The 26,436-nt window shown below is 28.2% G+C and overlaps 2 protein-coding genes across 2 annotated transcripts; one reads left to right on the top strand and one right to left on the bottom strand.

Moving 5' to 3' along the window:
* Positions 1 to 1,064: 1,064 nt before the first annotated feature.
* On the top strand, positions 1,065 to 23,987 carry LOC117174152. Its single transcript, XM_033362967.1, has 4 exons — positions 1,065 to 1,440; positions 11,492 to 11,641; positions 18,916 to 19,047; positions 22,530 to 23,987. Exons 1-4 carry the CDS (start codon positions 1,296 to 1,298, stop codon positions 22,607 to 22,609), a joined length of 507 nt encoding a protein of 168 aa, XP_033218858.1. The 5' UTR covers positions 1,065 to 1,295; the 3' UTR covers positions 22,610 to 23,987.
* Positions 23,548 to 26,432, bottom strand: LOC117174151 (EEF1A lysine methyltransferase 2). The gene is made up of 4 exons (XM_033362966.1): positions 26,195 to 26,432; positions 26,023 to 26,121; positions 24,002 to 24,417; positions 23,548 to 23,695 (listed from the first exon to the last, which is right to left on the bottom strand). Exons 1-4 carry the CDS (start codon positions 26,248 to 26,250, stop codon positions 23,601 to 23,603), a joined length of 666 nt encoding a protein of 221 aa, XP_033218857.1. The 5' UTR covers positions 26,251 to 26,432; the 3' UTR covers positions 23,548 to 23,600.
* Between the last annotated feature and the right edge of the window lie 4 nt (positions 26,433 to 26,436).

Below are 26,436 nucleotides of genomic sequence, written 5' to 3'. Positions count from 1 at the left end.
ATTAATTCAAATGCATCCAAATCAGTTTAAAGAATCAAATTCTTTGAATCAAATATATGTTTCTTTGAACGACTAATCACATTTCAACTAATGTAGACCTCTTGAATCAAGGAAATCATTTTCTTGAATGTAAGAAATATGTATTTTAATGAAGAAAATACAGCCGAAGAATTAGTTTTTGCAGATCAACAAAAGATAAGTGTCTGGTTTGAATAAAAATTACTTCTGTTAAAGAATATTTTCTTAATGCTAAGAAATAGGATTCAAGTAAATGCATTTACTTGGTGCTAAGAATGATTTTTTTCAGTGTACATAATCGCACCTGCCAATTTCTTCACCTTACACCCTTGAGAGGATAAAAATATATTCTTTTAAAACCATTTTTTGTATTCCAAGAACCATACGCAAGAAAAATTTAACGACTTTTGCTAAAAAATCTACCCTTAGATTTAAAAAACTGCCCCTCTTCTTGTTTAAAGGTCGTAACCTTCTTCAGCGAAGTGCAATAACTTAAAAAATAATGCAGGCATAAGAAGACATCTGGAGAAGAAATGAAAAAAAAAACGATGTATTAAGCAGTTGTCTAGTGCCACTCTCGAAAGGTTAAAAACAACCCTACCTCATTTGTGAATTAATTTAGTAACAGAAGATGGAGTAGAGTCAATGAATTTGAAAACATACTGTATGGTGTTAAAGATATATGTATTTTTTCACTTAAGGGTGTCCTTTTAATATCACTTTACACCATAAAATACCTGTGCCATATTTAAAAATATATCTTATTTATTTATAAAGAACAATGCAACTTTAAACAATAAGTGAGATTAGCCTTGCAAAAAAAATCAAATATAATACATTTTTAATCAAAATTTAACACCAAAAAGTATTTAAAATATAGCACTAAATTATTTTGGAGGCTGAAGGATCGCTTAGAATCAGATTTGAAAAAAGGGTGGCTTATTCATGTGGTGGTTGCTGGTGGTAAAATAGTGGGGGTGGCTCGAAGGTTTAAAAGGCCTTTGCCACGCTTTTATCCTGCACAGTCTTTGTAAGGGTGCTAGTTCGTGTCGAAGTAAGAACGAGACCGCGTAAAATATTGCACGATAAACCCATTTTTTTATTTTAAAAATCCAACATGATTAATGAAAGTTAAAATCGTTAAAAATTGCCTCGAGTTCTTTATCCTTCAATCTTCAAAAGTGATTTTAAAGTTATCAGGACTAAAAATAATTGAGGAACGTCTGATACCGTGAATTTGATTTTAGAAAATTTGATCAAGTATCTCAAAATTCACCATGAGGGAGTTGTTGAGGGTTCGTTTATTAATCACGATAGTTTTTCTACTTTGCATTTCAACCCCAGCATGGTCAATGGCACTCACAACTTTCGGAAAATCGAATCCGCAAAATCAAAATCAACCTACACCTCCACCAACACCTGGTGAGTTCTGCCATTATGATTATTATTTTACGGTGTATTGACTGGCCGTTCAAAAACTACAATAAATGTCATTCGTAACTTTTAAAATGCTTGAAAAACTGAAAATGAGTGAGTTTATTTTACAAGTTAAACATATAAATACAGACTTCACGCTCTTTCTCCTATTACCCTCTTTTCCCCTTTTTTAAAGAATTATTCTTATTCTCCATGTTTTCAAAAAACGTTAACAAATTTTATTAAACAAAATATATATAATTTACTAAACCTTTCTGGCTGAAAATTGATGGTTTAAGATTAATCATTTTAGATGAAAATTAGTGTTTTTCTGTTTGGAAATTAATTTCTTTACTGAAAATTTAACTATTCCATTATTCATATTTTCTAGTTAACAATTAAACTGCTTAATTGAAAGTTTAATTACTTTGTTGAACATTCATTTTATTGATTTATGATTTAACATTTTATTTTTAAGATCTTATTTTTATGTTTGAAAATTGGCCCATTTTATTTTTAGTTGAAAATCGATCGTTTTTAGTTCTAAATTCGACTACTTGGTTGAAATAATTGGTTACGAATTCATTTTGTTAAATGAAATTTCCTTCGTTTTTAAAGATTTCCTCCTTTTCCTGGTGTTTTAAAAAACTTGACCTTTTCCTCTTTTTCGTTTTTACGCGAACCGAATTAATAGAACCCAATAAGAAAATTCAACTATTTTTTGTTGAAAGTTCCTTTATTTTTAGCCAAAAATGTAACTTATCCATTTCTGGCTGAAAATTGATCGTCTTTAAATAATTAAAGATTTTTCTTCTTCAAAATTTATATTTTATATTTTTGGATGAAATATGATCATTTTCAGCTGAAAATTTTGGGTATTCAACTTTTCATTAAGAATTCATTTTTTCAGGTTGAAAGTTGAACTTCTTTATTGAACATTCATTTTATTGGTTCAAGATTCATAATTTTAGTTGCAAATCAGTTTAATTGTTATTTAAATATTAAATTTTTTAACTGAAAATTTAACATTCCCAATTTTGTTTGAAAATTTATAATCTTTAGTTGGAAATTCAAGAATTACACATTCATTAAGAATTTATCTGTTCTGGTTGAAAGTTAATTTTATTGGTTCAAGATTCATAATTTTATTTGAAAATTAGTTGTTTTTTTGTTTGAAAGTTAATTTTTTAAACTAAATATTTAACAATTTCATTTTCGCTGAGAGTGTATCGTTTTAGCTAAAAAGTTAATTTTTTTTCATTCAGTATTCATCTTTTCTGGTTGAAAATTCAACTATTTCGTTGAAGGTTGAACTAATTTGTTCCAAAATGATTTTATTAGTTTAACATCTATCTCTTTAGCTAAAAATATAATCATTTTGTAGAAAAAATAGTTTTTTTTATTAAATTGTTTTATTTCAAATTTATATTTTTGGCTTAAGAGTTCAACTTTGTTCTTGAAAATTCGTCTTTTTCAGTTAAAAATTTTATTAATTCGGTAGAAAATATAACTTTTTTCTAGAGAATTCGCCTATTTCGTTGAATTTAACTGTTATTGATTCAAAGTTAAAATCTCTTTTGGTTTAAAAATTAATTTTTATTTGAGAATTCATGTTTATTGGTTGAAAATTTAACTGTTTTATTTGGTAGAAAATTAATCCTTTTTAATTGGACATTCAACAATTTTGTTGAAAATGCTGTAAATTTCTCATCGAAATCCAAAGCGTTTCGTATTGAATTTAAAATGGTACCTGCACATTAATTTTATTTCAAAGTATTTTTTTGTTTTTCCACTATTATTCCCCTAATTGCATGAAAAATAACCCTAATTTCCTCATTTCGAGAGCATTTTGGGCTGTGATCCCTGTTCAAATATTCTGTTTGCATGTTTTGTGTTTTATTTTGGGCGTTTATCAAAGGAAATCGAAAGGCAAATTTTGAAATAAAAAATGGGAGAGTGTTCGTATTTGTGACGTTACCATAGGGGAGGGGTGGAAAAGTTTCCAAAAAGTGTGACGTAGTTTTTGAACGGCCCCTGAAGAGAATTGTTAGATGTCTAAAACAAAGCTTGAAAGTTAAAATAATAATTATTAATTGGACTCTGCATGTGATAACCTAAGACATGTGGATCAAGATAATTCTTCTGATGACTTTATTGTTGTATTTTACAATTGTATGACTTTATAAGACCGTACTAAATTTAAAATCAATTAATCAGGTTTTCTAAAATGAAATTAAAACAAATATATTTTTAAATTTCTCAATTTTTTTATATTTACCTTACAAGTTTGGTTGTTCTTGATTCACTGATATTGTAAAAGTTCAGGGCTATCAAGTCGATAAATCTGAACAAAAGGTTTTGCTAAATCACAGTCTTCTCTGTAAGCTATTTTAGTCAATAGTACACGTGTGAACATTTTTATATTGAGAATGAGTTGCTATTATGAAGCTATTATTAAAATCCCCATAGAAATGAACAGGGTTGCCACAGGTCATAGAATTCTTGAAACCATAATATTTTCTTTTACCCGCCCCCCCCCCATTAAATTTTGCTAAGATTTTATAAACTTAGGAAACGAACATTATTCTGAATTCTGTTAATCAAATAAACCTTCAGATAAGAAAATGTATTAATAACAAGCAAGTCTTACAAATAAATCATTTTTTCGTTTTACAATTTTGTGGCTGAGAATTCAACTTGTGGTGTATTTCATTTTCTTGGTTAAAAATTTAACTAGTTATTGAAAGTGGAACTGCTTTGTTAAAATTTATTTCTTTGGTATTGAATTTTAATTTTTGGTTGAAAGTTTAAATACTTGATTGGAAATTCTTCTTTTTAATCTCGTGGTGAAAATGAAAATTTTGGTAGAAAATTCATTTTTTTGGTAAATAAAATTGAATTATTTTCTTATGAATAATTTTTTCAATAATAATTAATATTTTTAACTGAAAACATACCTATTCCATTTTTGGCTTAAAATTAATCATTTTTAGTTAAAAACTCATATATTTGGTTGAAGTTCGTCTTTTTTTGTTCATTTTTTTTGTCGACGATTCGTCCTTTTAGTTGAAAATTTATTTTTTCACTTGTAAATTTGACTATTTTGTTAAGATTTTTTAAAATTAAAAATTAATTATTTAATTAAAAATTTAACTATTCCATTTTTGTTTGAAAATTTTACTATTTGTTTAAAAATTCGTCTTTTTTAATAGAATTTTAATCTTTCGTTTTTCTTGCACGAAAATTCAATACATACTTTTTTACTATTTATTTGTTTGCTTGAGGACTCATAATTTAATTTGAAAAACCTTTTTATTTTTTTTGGAAGCCTAATCATTTTGTTGGAAATTTTCTTTTTATTCTGGTGGAGAAAACTTGATCTTTTTCTTTTTTGAAAATTTATGTCTTTGGTTGACAATTTATCTATTTCGTTATAAATAATTTTGGTTTGTTTTGTTAAAAGTTATTATTTTTGTTTACTAAAACTATAACTATTCCATTTTTGGTAAAAAATCATGTATCTTAATTGAAAAATCGTCTTTTTTGCTTATTTTTTTTTTGGTCGAAGGTTCATCATGTTAGTTGAAGATTGATCTTTTTGTTTGAAAATTGAACTTTTTTGTTAATTTTTTTTTTCATTTACAATTGAACTTTTTCGTCAAAACTTCAAGTATTGCGTTGGTTGTAAAGCTAATTTCCCTGTAAATACAATACTTCTAAGTCTCAATATATACGTAATTCACTTTTTTGGTTAGTGCGCATATTTTTGCACGTTTGTTTGCACTTTGCTTTTATACCTGATGAAAATAAAATGTATAAAGGTCAGGGAAAATGAAAAACTGGTCAGGGAAAAGTTTAGTAAAGTAAGGGAATTTCGAAATTAGAATTTTGTACCAAACCCTGTATGATTATGGTCGTGCAAAAGAACGTTGCTGTACATGTTAAGGGAAGTTATTAATCATATAGTCAAAATAAGGTTTATTATAAATAAAAATTACGTTTTTAATATCCTAGAGCCTGGAAAGAAAGAACTTATCTATTTTACGTCATATAATTACTTCCTCTTTATAAATCACCATATTCTCTTCCGTCAGTGGTTTTTTGTTGCATTTCTTTTTATCTTTTAAGTGTTTTTTTTAACGGTGCTACATAATTTATCGAATACACGAGACCTATACTCAAAGTGGCAAGAATTCTGCATATCTTGAAAGAAAATCTTTCGTCCGAGTGTCAAGGCTACACAAAGTGTGGATGCATGCTAATGTCTTGTAGAATACCAGGGTTGCAACCCTGAAAAATAGCAACAACCTGCCCTAAAGAATGCGATGAAAATAAAACTGGCTTGACTTAAACAATGCTTAAAATTACACAATTATTTTCGAATAAACATTACTTTTAATGAAACAATAATTAGGGAACATCCATTAGTTACATAAGAATGATTTTTGAAATTTTCGATCCCCTCCCCCCGTATGGTAAGGATTCGTATAAGATTTCAAAGGACAACAAAGTATGTCAATGAATAGGATTTACATGAATTAATTAAAATTAAACAAAATGTCTACCGGAAATGTCAATTTTTTCAAACAAAACTTGTAGCGCTTTCATAACGCGAAACACGTGATGTGACGTCATATGCTTTCAAAGCCAAAGAAAATACATAGTACATCAGTTTAATGGAAAAAATAAATAATTACCTAGTCGGCCACGGTTTTAGGATTAAGGGATTTATTCACATTATTCTTAGAGAGATTGATCAGCAACCTGGGTCGGAGCAGTGTTGCGGAACGAATGTGGTATTTACTTAAATAGCACGAGAATTCTGGATCAATCTGAAAAATCTTTATCCCTTCCACACACTACTCCTTTCCCCTACCGAGTGAGTCACGCCTACCCCGAAAGGGAAATGGCTTAATGGTGTAATAATAATTCTTTTTCGCGAAGTGCATTAAAAGTTAAGAACTTATTTCTCAATAATATTTTAATGTGCATGATCATAAATTGAAATAATGTGTGATTTTAATACTTTTAACGTAAAATCGAATTTTAGCCTCCAGCACACAAACTTTCTTTGCTACATATAACATGCAAAAATGATTTAAATGTGGCATTTGTCCGTTTTGCAGTGAATCTTTTTTCAACAAAAGTACCTCTACAGTGTAAAGATCTGAATTAATGACATTTGCGTTAAAATAAAAATTAAATTTTTAAGTTTGAGCTTTTGCATAAATGTTTGAAAACAATACATAATACGTATGCTACAAAATAAAGCATATTATATATTTCTGTAATAAAAATAAATATATTTGCTAACGTTGAAATGGTTGAAAAGATCTTAGCAATAATGTACTAGTATTCTTAATATTGTCGAGCACATTTCAAGTCGGATAATTAAAAAATTTTACCGTTCCTCGCCATTGGTTATACATAAAAATATTCTTTCAGTTTTTTTTAAACACTATAATTTGTTCATTTAGGCACAAAACCCCAATCTTAGAATTAATTTATTTCCCTTTTTTATAGGGAAAGCATGAATTGTTTATAAAATATTGAAAGCATGTGACGTCACAAGGTTTCCACGAAATATAAAGGGTTATAAGGGATTTTTATGATATTTTTTTGGAATTTGGAAGATTACAAGCGATTTTAAGTATTTCAAAATATTTGCCGGAATATCAGCAAATCTCACGGAATCTCAGGATTGAACGAAATTTTTACTTGATTAAATTTGTTTTAATGATTTGCAGAATTTTAAAAAGAATTCATAGGATTTCAAGACATTGTAAATATTTTCAGGGAAATATTACGCAATAAAAAAAATAAATAATGGTACAATGTGTAGAATAGCATAAAAAGTCATTTCAACAGCATAAAAGCTTTCAATTAGCATATCTTCAAAAAATAATTCGAAAGAGGAAACGGACGTAAGAAGTACTTCAGACACCCCCCTCCTTGCTAAGTAAGGATTCATAAGATTTTCCAGACACACTCCTCCCAAAAAAGCCTTACGTACAAATAATGGATGCTTCCTTATTTGTTTAAAAGCTTCTCTAATTTTGGATGAAAGATCGTAGTAGAGTTTCTTTCAAATAGAATTAAAGTAAAATGTTTTTTGACAGATAAAAATATAAAATTGCTAGTTTTGGATTTTTAAAAAGAAAATATATAGCAGCAATACTCAAATTCTACCGGAAACATTTGAGCGATAAAAGATCAATTGTTTGCTTCTTATTTTATATACAATGTGCTCTTAAAAATTAATGGTATCTTGAGCTTTAAGGCATTCTTGTGATTTTTATCGTTTTCACTGTTAATGAATTCATTACGTGTCTAAACTTTTATAACCTTGTAAAACGCACTAGATTTCGTAGATTTGTGAAGGTTCACGTGATTTTTGGATTAACAGTGGAGAAAATGTTTACTGCGAGCATAGAATAAAAATTCCAAATTATTAATTATTCTTTTGGAGTCTTTTTATAGTTTTTGGCTGCCTTATTTTGAAAGGTTATTACAAATAGTGGTATTTGCGTTCATTTCTAGTTGCTGCAAAATCGAATAAAAACATGTTATATTGCATTCACTTAAAAGATATTGTAATTACAATAGTTAATTCTGAATCATGATATTAGGGTGAGTTAAATCAGTTAAACCTATCCGACTTATTTTAAGACAATGTAGAAGCCTAATTAGTTATTGTTAATTAAATACAAAAGCTTGTATAGAAAACATTATTTTAGGCACAATTTAAGCTGCTTTGCTAAAGCAAAAATTTGTTGTTCTTTATTTTAGAAAGAATCCTCAGGTATTATTTTAAACATGAAAGAGAAGATTATATTTTCTTTATAATCTTCTTTGCATTCTTTTTAATAGATTTCTTTTAGTTTAAAAAAAATACGAACATAATTTTTTTAAACAAAAAATTTCAAATTATTAGTAGCTCAAATTATTACAAAAGCATGGCTGTGAAGTTTTTTTTTTCAAACATGTATTTATACCGGGTACCAAACATTTTTTCAAAATTTTCTTTATGGAAAAAAGTTGCGAATTATTTTTGTTTAAAGCTTTTTTTCAGCTAATCAAGATATTTTACGTTTATTTCTTCATTCTAGTCAGGGTGTCACATTCTTTCGAAATCGGACAAAAACATTTTTAAACATAAAATAAATACAATGCTTGCGATTTGTTTGAAAATCCAAGATTCCATTTTTTTCAAAAGACTACGCGATTAGAAACAAGTTGAAGTCACAAAATTGTTTCCTCGATTGTGACTATTTAAGCTCTATACAGAAAGTTTCTTTATCTCTTTCGATATTCTACACTTTTTTTTAAATATGCTTTTTATAAATTATTAACTTTTTTTTTTACTTTCCGAATATTATTGTTTTTTTATAACGAAATTTGTTACCTGAACTTTAATGTGCGTGTTGGCCAGAAATCATTTTCTCATAAAATAGTCGAGATAACATTGTTATATCGTTCCTCTCCGTCTAATATTGTAATTTAAAACGGAACATTAACTTAATTGATATTTAAAACTTGATTTTAACTATTTTAATTTTTAAAACAAAACACTTAATATTTCGCTATAAATTATTGCAATATTAGAAGAAAAGGAACATTAACAATTTTGTTATCAAAGAATTTTATTGGAAAACGATACCCAACGTATATTGTAGGTCAGATAAAAAATTTCGTTTCCCGCAAAAAGAATAATTTTTTCAAATTTTGCACAAATGATGTAATAAAAGATTACATACCTATATATACTTATCGCATTATTGAAGAATCATTAAGCACGATATCTCAAAGCATCTTGCATATTTTTTTTAAATATTAGAATTTTTTCTAGGAATAATCGTAATTTTGGGAATATTTGACTTTTTCAAGATTTCTTGTGATATCCAAAGGATCCAAAGGATTCCAAAGGATCTGAAGACACATTAAATATATCAGTTAGTTCAAAAATACAGCATTAAAAAAAAGTTTGGTGCAATTAAAACAAAAATTGTCGAAAAAATGTTTGAAACTGAGTCTAAAAAGTTTTTAATGCCAAAGGGAACCTTCTCGCCGAAGTTCATTCTATTGTAAAAATTTGAGGAAAATTTTAAACATCACCTTTAACAACTTTAAATTGAAAAGTATATAAGATATGTTGCCAACAACTAAAGAATTTTTAATTCAAGCAATTAAAATTTTCCGAAGTCTATTAAGTATATATAAAGTACAGATGAAAATATTTTGAAATATCCTAAAAATTATTTTGTGACTGATTTATTTGATTGGTAGGACATTATATTTGAGGAAGAAACCGATCAAAGCTGATTTCTATTAACTAACATTATCAATATTATCTAGCCTATTATTGAACAATCGTTGAGAATTCTTAGGAAGGGAAAAATTGGATTAATTTGGAATGGAATATTTAAAACCATTTGGAAACGGTCTACAAATGAGATACTTTAATTGGGTATATTCTAAGGGACTAGTGTTAAACAAAACGGCAGTATTAAAAATCGATTTCGGAAAGTATTACATTTTTAAATAAAAGTATTAAATCATGAATAATAAAATATGTATTTATATGAGTATTTGCAAAAACAGAGATATATTATACAACTTTACTGAATTATTACGAAAAATATTTTCAAAACATCTCTGGGAATACGATTACCACAATTCGTGTCTTGTCTTCGCAAATGATAACTTCAATGACCTCTTTTTTAGAATTACATTTAGAAAAACTAAGTTACGCCGCAAAATATTGACAAAACATCTATGGAAATACCGATTGATTGATTTCAGATCTGCATTCGAAAATGATAACTTTGATAAGTTTAATGACCTTTTTGTCAGCCTTGGAACATACCCTGTACTTCAATATATAGACCAATTCCATTTCAAGTAAAGCAGACAGATTCAGCTTAGGGTGTCAGAATGGTTTGGTATTTGGATGTATCATTCTATGGTAAAAATAATGGAATACACATTTTATAGTTAAATCCAAAAAATTTCTTTCCATTACTTGCGAATTCTAAAAAATTGTCCAATTTTTTCTTTAAATACAGTATTTTACGAACCATAGTATAGTAATTCAGGGGTTTCTTTGTTTATTTGATGTGGACATTTCTTGCTCTATCAAGTAATACCAAAATTTGAAAAATGGCGCATTGGCGGATACTCTTCTAAAATATTCTTGCAGGCGGATTTTTTTTTAATTTATTTTTTCAAATTTTTTTTTCTTTATAATAGTTGGTATTTTGCATCGTTTATTGCATCGAATTAACCATTTCTGTGACTAGGAAATTTTTTTAAAATATAATTTTTGAATTTTTCACGCAAACAATGCAAAATAGCACAAAAGAGCGAGATTTTTGGTAGAGTTTTTCCAGACGTGTAAACTTTTATCTGAACATTTTTTATGCGTTTGTGTTGTTTTCGAAAAAACTGGAAAAAATTTATTTTTTCAAAATAAGTTTTTCCAGTATGGAACAGTAGTTTACCAAGAACCAAACTCACAAGATATGGAGTACATGTTATCTATTCCTCACACAAAAACCAAAATTTCTTATTGAAATCAACATTAATGGTATTAAAAAAGTTATCGCTGATCAATTAAAAGAGCAAAAATATCCACTTCACAAAAAAATCCTGCATACCTACCTTCGTTCGTAAAATACTGCATTTTAAAAAACTGCTGAAAATTTTCTAAATTCGCTTGTAATCTTAGAATGATTGTCAAAAATACAAAAATAAAAATTTGAATAAACTGCGTTTCTTCTTTAACAACATAGAATCATACATTCAAAATCGAAATCATTCTGACAACACGACCTAGACTTTTTTTGACACTTTGAATTATCTGAAATGGAATTGATGTATAATAGTTTCACAACTTTTGTTATTTTAAAAGTTTAAAACCTAACTAACTTAAAAATTAAATACAAAAACCTTCACACTTTTATACACATTTAAAGTTAGAAGTAGAAATTTGAAGAAAAATTTAAAAGACGGTATTAGCTCAAAATTGGCTAACATTAGACTTTATTTTCAATTTTAGTTGGAAAGGCTCGTGAGTGCACATCGGAATCAAATTGTGCAGCGATTCGAAATACGTCCTGCATGGTCGATCCTAAGGACTCTAACACTCGGTGTCTTTGCGGTGATTATAGCGCACCTATCAATGGGGCTTGCACCAATAAAATACAAGGTAAAATGCCAAAAATTTTAAAGACATTTGGAGTTTAAACAAATTCTTATCAGAGAAAATATCAAAAGTTTCCCGAGGTATGAAGATTTAAAAAAATTAATTCAAAATTAAAGGTACACTGAAACTTGGATTTCATCAGTCCGTATTGACTGTGTTCCGAGAATTGATGCTGTAGCGGTTTAATGATGCGAGGAGCGCAGGAAAAGCTGCTCAACCAAGCGAGATAAATAACTCGAGGGCCGAACTCTCCGCGCGTTAGTTGCATCAGGTTACGTCATCCGTCCAAATCCAATATAAGTGATTCCCGCGGTCCTGACTATTTACGTTCGGACGGTCTAGATTTGTGTTCAAGGCTACAGCAAGCCATGTCCAAAACCCGCATTCAATCAAAGTTCCAGTGTGCTTAGATTTTCTTACATCGTAAAATTTTTATAATTTCAAAAAAGGTGGTTGTTCTATTTTAATAAAAAATTAATAAGTCAAAGCAATTCTTGGCTCATTATCCCCTCAAAATAAATCCTGGAATTGAGACTATTATGAAAAGGTAGAAAAGTGTTAGCGATTTGCGAATGATTCCATCTTTTTTTTCTGAAATTGGAAGAATATTACATACCTCTATTATTATTGATTCCCTTTTCGTGAGTGTTGGTGATAATATAGAAAATTTGTGCCAATTTCAAGACTTTCGTTATTATTTGCATACACTTTCATGTTTTCTCTTGAAGCTTGGATAAATAGCAATACAAATATAGACTTCTGGGTTATCTATGCAAATTGGAACACTCTTGAACTTTATAAATTATCCGAATTGCGTTTACATTCCATCGATCCTGAATTCTAAAATATACGCCAGTCTTTTAATTTCACAGCTTAGCACTTCAATAAAGGGTTAATACACAATTACAATTTTCAAATTCCCTGACTTTTTCTAGGCCAATTTTTCATTTAGCCTAGCCCTTACAAATTTTTCTTTCAGGTATCTTCATGGTGACACTAGGAAAAAACCATAAAAGTCATAGTTGCATTTATCTAAGCCAATATGCACAATTTTTTTTGTTTCGAATATTTTTTTCTGCGAGTGATAGTTTCCGAGAAAATGAATGCTAAATCAATTTTCATGTAAAAAAAACCATAAACATCATGGATTTTTTAGTTTAACTCAGCCAATACGTAAAATTCTGCAAAATTTTTCAAACGAAAGTTGTAGATCTCATTGAGATAATAAATTTGTTTTAGAGCATTTTTTTCTACGAGTACTGGTTTCCGAGACAATTAGTGATACATCTAACGATCAACTATTTCGGTACTGTGCATTACCATGGCAACAGGCCCTAAGTGTCGATAAGAGTAATTAGACACCTCTGTGACTAATTACAGAAATAATGCTGGTAATATCCCTACCATTTCCCCCTACCCATTGCCCATGGCGGGTAGGCACCCCTGTGACTGGTCACAGAAATAATGTTCAAACCCCTACCCTTAAGGGTTTTTCCCCCATAAAAATCGATGTATCACTAATTTTCGCGAAAACTATCACTCGCAGATAAAAATGTTTGAAACAAAAAATGTGTAACTTGTTGAGCTATACAACTTTTTTCAAAATATTTAGCGATATTGTGCGTCTTGGTTTAGATGAACGCAAAAAGCCATGATTTTTATGGGGGTTTCTTCATGAAAATCGATTATCACTAATTTTCGCGAAAATGATCACCCTCACAAAAAAATGTATGTTACAAAATGTGTGTATTTTGATGAGATCTATAACTTTTGTTCGAAAGATTTTGCAAAATTCTGCATATTGGCTTAGATAAACGCACAAAACTATGACTCTTATGGGTTTTCATGGTTTTAACATGAATTTTCACTAAATAAAAAGAATCTTCAACATATAAGTTTTTAATAATAATAGTTCAACTTGCAAATCAGTAGTTTAATTTTCCACTCAAAAAGGTGAATTCTTAATGAAGAATTTAGTTGATATTTATATCATCAAAGACTTTAATTTAAAACCAAAAACAATTAAACTAAGACAAAGATTTTTCAACAAAAGGTTTGTATCATAAACTAACACATATTAATTTACAACCAGATAGTTGCATTTTTAACCAAAAAAGATTAAATTTCTACGATAAGAGATCAAATTTAACCAAAAAAACGAAGTATTAAAGAGTTGAATTCTCAACCAATAATGATTTTTCATTTAATAAATAAAATAAATTAATCTAAAATGTTGAACTTTCATTACAAAAAGAATTAATTTTAAACAAAACTTTTTTGTGGGTTTGATTATAAATGAAATCTAGAGACAGCGTCTCACGGATCAAGGATTTGTATCTCTCAGATTATTGTTGGTTAGAATCAAACTAGGAATCAGAAGATTATGTTACTAGGAGATAAGAATGAGCCAAGAGCAAATGATAACGGAAAAAGATTAGTTAGCTTCTGCTTGGAAAAGGGATTATTTATTACAAATACTTGGTTTAAGCATAAAATGATCCACATGTACACCTCGAATATATGTGTTATTTAAATAAATAACATGAACTTTTTCTTACCAGTTTTAAATTTCCTGAATTTCTCTGACTTTCTAGAATTCCCTGACCTATAGCAATCTTGCAACTGTATAAATAAATTACACCTAGGGAAAATGAATTCCGAACTCCATAAGCGATATAAATTAGTCTATTAGTTCAGTTTTACCTGGAACTACTAGAGTTATTTATGTTTGAAAGTAAATTTCTGTAGGCTAGAGTAAATAATGGACAAACCAGTCTCAATTTTTCCTCATCAGTAGTATTTTTCTGCAAGAAATATTATATTTCGATAAAATCTTTCACAGAATTAATAATAAGCTCGAGAACTGAATAGTGTAACGGTTTCTGTGCATTATATCAAAGATTAAAATCGAAACATACAAGTCGAGCATAATTTAAATACACATATAAATCTCAGTATGTAGGTTAATTCAGGTGAATCACCTAGAATAGTTCCCTACTAAAGTGGAGTGTTAGTTTCCGTTATAAGTTACCTAACTAAGTTTAAGGGTTGATAAGGGACAGGAATCACAGCTCGCATGGCACGAAGCAATTCCGAAACCAAAGTTACCCCAGATCGATCTTGTGCTTCGTGCAAAATTTTTATCTGATAGTGATCATTTTGATCATTATCGTCTCCACCAATTTGCTAACGGATACAAATCAGAATGATTGGTGGTTCTTGAATAATCTTCGAATTAGAATCGCCCAAGGGATGCAATTATTTTTATGCAGTTTTAAGGGTTAATTGCAGATATTCCTATGATTAATTTAATATAAGGGAAAAGGGATTTTTTTGAGAAAGGCGAATTGCTTTTTTTTATGAAAATACCAACTTAATCAACAAAAACGAATAAATGCGATACTTTTACAAGAGACCCCAAATTTCATTAAACTAGAACACTGCGGCGCTAGAGCGCACTAATTACCTTATCTTTGAAGAAAAAGTTCTGTTTATTTTCTAGCAAAGTTTTTGGAATAGAGTGATCCAAAAAAGAATTTACATTTTTTTCGAATTTTCATATATCACCCCCAAATTTGTTCGAATGCAGAAAGCAAAAAAAATTTAGATGACATTGAGAGGTTTTGCAAGCCCCATGAAGTTTAACACGCATTTCCCATAAGGATAGAAAAGACGTTATTGTACATTTTATGCAGAATCGTCAATATACGGTGAATCAGGTTGAAACTCAACACTTCTCTTCACAATTATCTATAGAATAAAAATGAATAATTATTCTTTAAATATCATACCTATAAGTCTGTTTTATACGATTCCAAAAAAAGTCCATAAGTGAAAAATTGGGATTTGCTATTATTGAAAGCTATTTGTGATTTTTTGCAGTTTTTCAAAGACAAATTGTTTCTAACCCATGTGATAAAGATATTAATAGTTTATATATAGTGGACGAAAGATTGATATTTTTCATTTGTTTCATACACAGAAGTTGATAAAACAAATGAGAAATATCATTGTCTTGTCCATTATATGTGAATTATATATTACATACTTATTCAAATATTTAAATTTAGCCATTTTCTTTTAGAATAGAGTTAGAAAGTAGCGGGGTTTTCAGAATTTTTCAACTTCTTTAAAGTTTTTAGTTACAGCGAGGCATTAATCCGTTCGAAAAAACTAATAGTTTAAATAATTTATTATTATTTTTAATATTATTCAATTAGACTAATGCTATAAAGTAGCAGTTCGATCTAAAATTGTATAATTTTTATTTACTTTTCAATAAGAGTGAGGTAACTATTAATTCAAGTTAACAACAATAATAGTTTTAAAAAATGTTTATAATTTTCTTTTAGAATGCTATAAAGTTTCGATTTTTTCAGAAATATTCAACTTCTTGTCCACTTTTAATTTTGAGCGAATTAATAATTATTGCAATTTAACCAAAATAATTGTTCAAACAAATTCTTATTGTTCATAACTATTTTCTCATGTATTAATAATATATAGTAGTTTTGGTTTTTTCAGAAATGTTTAACTTTCTGTCTACTTTTCACTTAGTTATTGAGCAAATAATTTATGCAAGTTAAAACAGATTATTATTTAAACCATTTATTATTGCTTGTAACTATATTCTAGGTTTTTTCTTCCCAAACAATGAAAAAAATTGTATGGTGATTAGATAAAAGACTGATTTGAATACTCTCTAAAGTCTATATTTTTCAGTTTGTCTCCCAAAGAAATATTGATCTTCGAAAATATGGAAAATCTCTGAAGTGTTGATTTTAATTTAAAATTTCTTATATTACAGGCACAAAGAGGGAAAAATACAAGCCAAATATTGTATAGAATTAGAAAAACTTAACATTAGAGTGAAACGTTTGGTTTAAAAAAATTATTATTTAAATTTCAATAATGCAAAGAAAATATTGATGAATGGTTACCCTTCATCTGTTGAAAAAACACCATTTTTTATCGCTAGTTGACAAAAAAGGTGTTTTTGCTCATACTATTATTTTTTTTCGCAAATCACCGACAATTTGCATTTGTCTTTTTTCTTTAGATCGTAGTTTCTCTAAATTAATAATAATTTCCTAATTGGCTGCAGAGAGTTTCTTATAACTCTTTAAAAATAAATAGTAACTTCCAAAAAATAAGAAAAATGGGCAAAATTCTTAAATATAGGGATTTAAGGGAATTTGGACAAAATTAGGAGGAGCAAAGGCAAAAAGGGGAACTTTTAAATAACACATTTTTTAATACTGCATAACATTATAAAAGTTATAGTAGGAGAGACCACCCTACAGTATATTATTATTAATTAAAAGTAAAAATATACACAAAATAATTGTTTCCAGTTTTAATTTGTTAACACATACAGTGCCCTAACTACTTATTAAATTACATGACTAATTGAGATACATTATTAATTTTAATTAATAATTATTATCTAATGTAGGTTCATTATCTATTGTAGGGTGGTTCCCCTACATCAAAACATTTTTAATATTGCATTCCTGCGAAAAAATATTTAGAAATAAGCATCGAAAAGCCTATTCAAAACAGTTTGAGGCTTTAAAAAACAGTTCCTGCAAAACGTGCCACCAATAAAAAAATGTTATTCATTTGCTCCATTGAAAACCGAAGTAAACCTAACAGACAGCTGTTAAAAATTAAAAAAAAAAGATTTTTTCCACCAATCGGGCTCATCCAACTCATGTTTATTTGCGCGTGCCCGCCAACCAGCAATGCCTTATTTTTCGCAAAAAATAAAAAACAATGCTTTTCATATTAAAATCCATAAGAATCTTGAAAAAGCAATTAAAATTCCTCAATATCCCTTTAAGGCTATGTGATAAGTGTGTCACGTGACCGGATTTCTACCTTACCGACAATTTTGAATTTCCTAACTTATTTTCACACAAAGTGCCAGATCGAGTAAAGCATTTGGGATAATAAATGAAAAGCACTAAGAAAGGTGGGTCTGGTCTTAAATTTGTATCATTATTAAAAAAGTTTTTTTTGTAAATAATTTTTTTATACTTTTTTTCATAATTAGTAGAATTCATGACCAGACCCACCTTCATTAGTGCTTCTTATTTATTGTCTCAAATTTTCAACTCGATGTGGCGCTTCATGTGAAAATAATTTGGGAATTAAAAAAAGGTGTTGGTATGGTAGGAATCTAGTCACGTGACCTCTCGTCACATGGCCTTAATTCATTGAAACCATTTTATATCTGCTAAATTCCGATAAAATCTTTGACATTTTTTCAAATACTTTAAAATCCCTTGAAATCTATTAAAATTCCTTTAAATCCTCGAAATATTATTACAATTTTCTAATATCCTTCAAAATTCGAGAAAATACTTTAGTATCTTATGAAATCCTTTAAAACCCTTAGAAATTCAGTGTCTAATTTTTCAATCTATTAAGTCCCCTTAAGACCCTCTAAATGCTGTGAAAATAATTAAAATCGTTTGAAATCGCTCTAAAATTCATTAAAATCTTTCATATCTATAGCATTCTTTCCAAATTTTTCCCCCCAAAAAATTAAAAAAATTATGTTTTTTGAACATTAAATACATTTAGACTCATTAAAAAAACTTTTCTTGAGTAATTACATGACGTCCTTAGTTCTCTTTAAATTTCATAAGAAAAACAACATATGAAGAAACATGAAATGAACCCTTTGGAAATTGTTTCTTTCGATCAGAACATGATCTATTTATAAAAAAGTCACTTCTTCTTTAAGAAACAGAATGATTACTATGGTAATTGGTGATAAATAGAGTGGGTGCTGTATATTATAACAGAAAGGGTGTAGATGGTAACAGATGGGAGCGTGTGTAAGGTACATTAGAAATCAAGAACTTTTTTGAAGATAAATTTTAGTAGTAGAATTCAGCACGCAACGCACCTGAAAAGAATTGCTAGACGGTGGTTTAAAAGTGTAAAAATATCCATGAATTTTAAAAGGTCAATGATTCTTCAGAAACAAGTTTAATTTATATTTATTCCTTAATTAAAAAATCGAAACATGTAGTAGTAGTAGTATTATTATTGTATGTGGCTGCGTCCGACTTAATTAGAAGTACACGCATTTACCTCGACATTTGGGCGGGGGAGAGGGAAACTGCAGAAAACCATCGCAAACCTATAACCCATCCGATTTCTAGCCACGCAGGAAATTGCATAACGTCCACATCTCTTCCCGAGTTGAGATTCACCGCACCATCAATACCGTCGATAAATATGTAGTCATTAATTAATATTTTCAGCTGTTGGTGCACCATGTAACTTAGATTCGGATTGTGGTGAAGCAGCCCATTGTACATACGGAAATAACACGCTGCCTGGAAAACGCTGTTATTGTAAAACAGGATATTACGAAGAAAATCAAATGTGCAATGGTAAATTAAAAGGATTTAATGAATTATCATGAAATTCGTTTTCGAAAAAATGAAAGTTTTCAAAGAAGTTTAAGAGCATTCAATAATTACGTAAGTCTATTTCGGGACGGAGCAGAGTGTAGCCAAAAGCACTTTTTGTGGACAAAAGTCTGTCTACAACTCAATTTTTCCATGGATTTGGACTTTTTTTAATGACCGCAAGGCTTTCAGGTATATTTAGTGGGTGCGGAAATTGTGATTTGGCTAAACCAAAATTTTTTATTTAACAACAAAATAAACAATATTTTGATCCAACATTTTTCAGAGGTACCTTTTTTGTAGATCTGAGAAGCCATTTTTTTTTATTCGCAATGATTAGTTGTTTGGAATTCACAGTTTTTACGTAGAATATAAGAGAAATGTATGCCTAATTATGCTCATTTAGAAATATCTGCTGTTGGTCAATTATTTAAACAATATTTATAAACAAATTCACATTTTTAACATTATTCCACGAATAGTGCCAATATTTTTTTCTCAGAATCCACTAAAAATGTATCCTTAGTCACTCCTAGTTGCAATTTTGTTAAAATTGATAAAAAAGATTAATTTTTTTAACAATTTTTATAAACAAATGTACATTTTGGTCACTTTTGTAGGAAGAGGCTAATTTTTTTTGTTGGGTAAGCTAGAAATGTCTTATCAATGACTATTTGTTGCCTTCTTTGATCAATTAACAAGACCTGTTCATTATTTAAGCAATATTTACATAGAAATGCACAGTTTGACCAATTTTTTAATGAAAAGTATTAATTTTCTTGGCGGAATCAACAATCAATGTCAACACAAATTTTTTTTTCATTTTCTTATCCGTTGACAAAGAATCATATAAACGAGTAATTGAAAATACATTGTTAGTATACATTGTTAATCTGAAAAAGAATTACAGCAATGTTATTTAAATAATGAAGAGTTCTTGTTTATTGGACAAACTAGGCAACAAGGAGTCATTAGTAAGACATTTCTAGTTTACTCGACGAAAAAAATAAGCCTATTTCTACAAAACCTGACCCAAATGCACATATGTTAGAAAAATATTTTAAACAATTAACTTTTTCTATCCGTTGGCAAGATATCATAGAAAAGAGTCATTGGAAATAAATTTTTTGTTGATTTCGTAAAGAAATGAAGCTTATAGTTGAAAAAATAGGGAAAATGTGCATTTATTTATCAACATTTTTTAAAATAATATTTTTTATTATTTTGAACAAAATTACAGCTAGGAGTCACTAACGATACATTTTTAGTGGGCTCCAACAAAAAAATTGGCCCTATTCGTGGAATAATGTTAAACATGTGAATATGTTTATAAATATTGTTTAAATAATTATTAAACAGTATATATCTTTAAATAATCAAAATTGGACATACCTTTATCTTTTATTCCATATAAAACTGTAAATTTCAAACAAATAATCATTGCAAATCATAAAAAAATGGCTTTTGACCGTTAAATTCTTTAAAACATTATAAATCATTTTTTTCTTGCTCTAACCTACTGAAAAGTCTTACTAGATAGTAATTAAACTGACTTAAGCTCTTATTTAATCAATTCGCAGATCTTAAAAAAAAAGTGCATCTGAATAGTTAGGATATAAATATTGTTTATTTTGTCGTTAAATAAAAAAAATGGTTCCGCCAAATAAAAATTTCCATACCGACTCGATATACCCGAAAGTCTGACTGTAATTTCAAACATTTTAAAACTGTAAATCCTTAAAAGACCTTGAAATATTTAGAATGCCATAATTCTTTAAAATCCGTGGGATTCCTTAAATTCTCTAAAAATCGGTTAAAACCCTTGAAATTGCATGCAATACTTAGAAATCTTATGAGATCTCTTAAAATCTTCGAAATCTATTTAAAATACATTCAAATCTTAAAAATCCGTTGAAATCTCTTAAAATCCCTTCAAATCTCCGAAATATTAATAAAATCCTCTGTTATCCTTCAAAATTCGTGAAAATACTTTAGTATCATGCGATATCCTTTAAAATTTTTTTTAATTTCTTCAAACCCATTTAAAAAACTTTGAAAATCCTTAAAATCATTTTAAATATTTGAAATCTCATAATCCATTAAAATCCATAGAAATCCCTTAATATCTCTAAAAATCGGTCAAAATCCTTCAAATTCCGTGCAATACTTAAAAATCTTATGAGGTCTCTTAAAAATCTTTGGAATCCCTTCAAAATCTGTAGGAATCTTTCTGAATCTCCTGAAATTCCTTACATTATATTAAAATCCATAAAAATCTTCAATAAACCATCCAAACTCTTCGGAATCCCTTTAAAATCCTTTAGACATTTTGAAAATCTTTTGTTAACTCTTAAAACACCATAATATCTTCCAAATATTATTAAATTCGCCAGGTTTGAAATCTCTTAAAAACCCTAAAAATCTTTAAAAACTGGAAAACTCCTAGATATCTCTTGAAAACTTTGAAATTTCTTTGAAATTTACTGAAATCTAAGAAATCCGTGCGAATCTGTCTGAATCTCTTGAAATTTCTTCAAATATATTAAAAGCCATTAAAATATTTTAAATACAATTAAAACTCCTCGAAATCACATCAAATCCTTAATAATATTCGAAAATCCTTCCATCTAGATTTGAATAAATTAATGTTTTTACTAATTTCAATCAGTGAGTGAATCGAAGCTATAGATACTTCTATTGAAAAATTAGTCAGTTTTATGGATTCATCAATAAAGAGTAACTGATTCATAACTAGAATTCAGTCGCTGATTCAAATTTGTGAAAATTGTACTCGATTCAAATTTAGAGTGCTTAAAATGCCGTTAAATCTTTGGAAATATTTTCAAATTGATTGAAATCACGTGAATTCTTTTGAAAACCTTCCGAAATCCTCAAAAAAGTTTTTGAAATTTATGTAAAATCTCTTGGAGTTCCTTAAAATTATTGAAAATCTGATTAAACTCCTTGAATTTCTTTAAAATATTTTAAAATCCCTTGAAAAATTGAGACTGTCTAACATTAAACTAATTAATTCTTGCAAACTCTTGAAATATTTGTAAAGCATTTAAAATCTCTAAAACCTCTTTTAATATTTCGGAATCATTTGCAAAACCCTTAAACTTTTATAATCCCTCGAAATCTCTTAGAATTCTTTGAGATCTCATGAAATACCTAAATTTTTTTGGAAATGTTTAATTCCGTACAAATTTGGTAATTCATTGAAATACTTTGAAATCCTTTAAAATACCTCGAAGTCTGTTTAAAGCTTTGAAATCTTCTAAAATACCTTAAAATATCGTTTACAGTGAAAATGATTGATACAGTTTTGATATATTAATTAAAATATATAAAATCTTAAGTAAAAATGTTCCGAAGGGGTCTAAAAGTTCAAAATTATCCTTACGTAAATAATGAATGTTCCTTTTGAGGGAGTTAAATATTAAAATAAAATTTTATCTTTTCAGGTGCTTCCTCACTTTTACGACTCTCAACATTTACTTTCTTGGCTATGCTTATAATGTCTCAAAGTACCGGTCGACCATGAATTCGACATGACACATTGCAACAAATCTTTCGAAATAAAATTCAGAGGTAAACAAATTTGGAATTAGAAAATTGTAAATTAGAGATTAGATAAGAAGAGATACTAATAAATAACAACATCCTTCAAAAAGCGTGTGTAGATTGTATCAATTGGATTTCAAATGTATATACTACCTAAAAAGAATTACGAAAAACTAAGATTTTAAGTGTATTCAGTAGAGTTTTAAGCAGTTCTATTTAGAACAGTATATTATCACATATTTACTTTATAAATTTGTATAAAACAGCTCTGAAAATTTGACTATTTATCCAGATATTTATAGTTTTAATATATTTACTATTAGGTAATACCAAGAATTCCTTTGCGTTATACACGGAATAAATAACATAGTTTGTTCCATGTCTCTTTTGAATAAGCAATATGTGGCTAAAATAAATTGAGAAATTCGTCCTATAGAATTAGACTCGATTTCTTGGCTGCATTTAAGCCAAGCTTTGAGTCGAGGTTATTGATTAAGCTTAAGCTTACAGTCTAACGAATAATTATTATTTACTGTGTATGTAACCACGAATAAACTGTAGGATATATTATAAGACCTCTTTTAAATTCCAATAATGTGGAAACGTACTTGAAAACCTAAATACTAGAAACGCATTTTAGTATTGCAATATTTCTTTAAGAAATGCAATCTTTTGTAACGTTTGTATCCGATTTCACTTATTAAGTGCACTCAATTCAATATAATTTATCCATACTTCATCGCACTGCATAATTAGGGGAAGTGGAGTTATTAATTTAATTCATGAAAGTGTACTAAAAATTGTATGCATTTTTACCTCGAGATTTCCTTCTGCGAACTTCAATCTTCATAATAAATTTCTATCCGAGAAATTTTGTTCAAATAATTATCTAACTAAAAATAATTGATACTTGAAATGTTTTTCATCATTTGCATTATATTGTAAAAATAGATTCACAATAGTTCATCAGTTCACTTTTTCGTAAAGACCAATTGTGTTACTGTGTGTCCTATTTGTCCACCAAATGCAAATGTTCTTGTGGGAATTTCTAGCAGGAGGTCGAATTCTGAAAAAAAAAATTTATACTCACTTATAATAATAAGTTGTTCTACATTTTTCAATATACTATAAATTTGTAAAATTGGAATTACAGATCAAATTAAACTTCCTAACTATAAATTTTCTTTTACATGCTTTGTGGTTCCAATTATATTTATTACTTTTAATATCTGTTATTAATTTTTTGGTAAGAAATACAATTAATTATGTGTATAATTTACATTTAATGCAATGATAGTTGTACCAAAAAATTATGTAAGATCCTGAATAATATTTGTTTTTCTTTGTGCGTAACATTATTTCAAATACTCACTCTCTCTAAAATGTTCCACTAGTTCATCTTTTGTCCAGTTACAAGAAGTTAAAAGAAGATATCCACCACGTAAAAGAATTTTGTGAACATTTTCTATGTATTTCAGTCGTTTTTCTTTTGGATTTTCAGGAGAGAGGCTGATTGCATCGTAAGTACCTTTATCATGTGCAAGTTTAAAATCACCAGGCAAATTATTTCCCGCATCGACGATATCACAAACTTGCAGTTCTACATTCGAAATGTTATTTTCTTCTAAAACGGCAGCCGACAGGTTTATTGCTTTTTGAGAATAATCTACGCCTACTAATTTTTTAAAACCTTCATTAGCTAAGTCTACAAGTAGCATTCCGTTCCCGCAACCCAAATCTATTATTTTGTCTTCTTCTTTCTTTAATAGAAGTTTGGAATTTATACATCTGAAAGCAGGAAAATTAGAAAAAATGTATGTATATTATTTATTTTAAGTTGATGCAATGCTAAATTTTTCGAAAAATAACTGAATTCGATATAATACGTAAAAAGTTGCATACTTCAGGCTCTAACAGAGGAAATTGGGTAATTTTTTACGAAAATAGCAGAATAGAAGAGTAAATTCTTTTCAATAAGATTACTGTCGATTTCAACAAAATATTGAAGTTTTCAATTTAATAAAATTAATTTTTAACTAATAGAAATGAGTTTTCAACCAAATAGTTGATTTATCATGAAAAAAAATAATGATTTTCAACTCAAAGTTGCACTTACAACCAAATAGTTGAACTTTAAAGCGTTTTGTGCTTGAATTTCCAACCTACATAGATGAAGTTTCAAACCAAAAAGACGGATTCCCAACCAAAAAATGTTTCAGTCAAGAAAGAAAAATAACCAAACGAATTCTTGAATTGTTAATACGAAAATATAAGGTTTAAAAATGTAATTTTCTAACAAACAGTTGAATTCTTCACAAAATAACTGAATCCTTAACGAAAACAGATTAGTTTTCAAAGAAGAAAATTAAATTTCTATCAAAAGAGATGAATCTTCTACGAAAACATTGATTTTTCTACCCTAAAATATCAGTTTTCAACCAAAATATTGATTTTCGACCAAAAAGTGACATTTAAAAATTTATATTTGAAATTACAAGTGAAAGAGATGAATTTGTTTGAATTATGAAATTTTTAACTAATTTGTTGTTTTTTTCTACCCAAAAAGATAAATTTTCAACTAATTGGTCGAATTCTCAACAAAAAAATCTACCTTCAAATAAAATAGTTGAATTTTCAAGCCAAAAAGATGAAGTTTTTGGAGGAAAGTTAAATTAGGAATCTAAAAAGATCAATTTTCTACAAAAACAATCATTTTCGATCAAAAAATATGAATTTTGAACCAATAGTTGAATAACCGAACACTTATATTTACAATAAAATAGTTAAACTTTCAAGAAAAATAGAGGAATTTCCACACAAATTGTCGACCAAACAAAATTTTCAGTCATGAAAGAAACAGACTAAAGTTAAAAAAAATTCAACAAAAGAGACGAATTTACAACCTTGCATTTGAAACTACATAGTTTAACTTAACAGCAAAAGAGACGAATTTTCAACGAAATAGTTTTACTATTCAACCTAGAATGATCAATGTTCATCAAAATGATCAAATTTTGTAGAAAGTTTTTTAAAAGAAAACTGAATTATTAACCTGAAAACTTGAATTTTCAACACAAATGATCATTTTGTGTAAGAAGTATGAAACTTCTAACAAAATAGTTGGTTTTTTCACAAAATAGATGCATTTTAATCCAAAAATACGATTTTTTAAGAAGAGTTGAATTTTCAAAATTTCATTTAATTAACAAGATTAAACTTGAACAATAAACAGTCGTATTTTCTGTCTAAAAGTATAATATTCAAGCCAAGAACACAAGTATTTTAAAAGAAAGCTGAAGTTTTGCACGACAGTATAAAAGGGAGCAATAATTTTATATTTATGTTGATTGTAGGAATTTTGTATTTATACATATTATTAATTAATTTTATTACCTCACTACTTTCGAAGCACTTTCACTGCCAAACCAAACCTCGCCAACGTCTCCGTGATCCCTAAAATTTTCAATTTCCACGGCATAAGTCTTCTCCCAACTGCAAAATTAATAAATTTATAAACTATTACCTTTCTATCTACGTTTTTTAAGGAATTAAAACCGAAACTTACAACTCTAACGTCCCTAAATCCGATGGATCTAATTCTTGCATTATTTTGTCTGTCATTTCTTATTTAAATTAGAATATAATATTGATCAACATTGACATAATTAGAACTCTCTATTTACATAGGCATCTCAAAACTCAGTTATCGATTAATACACTAATTTGGTCAAATTAATATTTGTTTTTGTAATAATTTCACCGAATTGTCAGGATAACAGATCTAGCGCTCAGACATTGAACATACAT

This window comes from Belonocnema kinseyi, chromosome 6 (assembly GCF_010883055.1).
Source record: "Belonocnema kinseyi isolate 2016_QV_RU_SX_M_011 chromosome 6, B_treatae_v1, whole genome shotgun sequence".
Classification (NCBI taxonomy): domain Eukaryota; kingdom Metazoa; phylum Arthropoda; class Insecta; order Hymenoptera; family Cynipidae; genus Belonocnema; species Belonocnema kinseyi.
Note: the sequence above shows the minus strand (reverse complement) of the source record. Positions and strands in the feature narration are given on the sequence as shown.

What these genes read in the sequence shown, in the direction of transcription:
- LOC117174151 (XM_033362966.1), bottom strand. Translation starts at nt 26,250, where the DNA reads ATGACAGACAAAATAATGCAAGAATTAGATCCATCGGATTTAGGGACG. An exon ending in GATTTAGGGACGTTAGAGTT is followed by an intron (nt 26,122 to 26,194) that starts GTAAGTTTCGGT and finishes TTAATTTTGCAG; the next exon opens with TTGGGAGAAGACTTATGCCG. An exon ending in AGTGCTTCGAAAGTAGTGAG is followed by an intron (nt 24,418 to 26,022) that starts GTAATAAAATTA and finishes TCCTGCTTTCAG; the next exon opens with ATGTATAAATTCCAAACTTC.
- LOC117174152 (XM_033362967.1), top strand. Translation starts at nt 1,296, where the DNA reads ATGAGGGAGTTGTTGAGGGTTCGTTTATTAATCACGATAGTTTTTCTA. An exon ending in TACACCTCCACCAACACCTG is followed by an intron (nt 1,441 to 11,491) that starts GTGAGTTCTGCC and finishes TTTCAATTTTAG; the next exon opens with TTGGAAAGGCTCGTGAGTGC. An exon ending in AGAAAATCAAATGTGCAATG is followed by an intron (nt 19,048 to 22,529) that starts GTAAATTAAAAG and finishes TTATCTTTTCAG; the next exon opens with GTGCTTCCTCACTTTTACGA.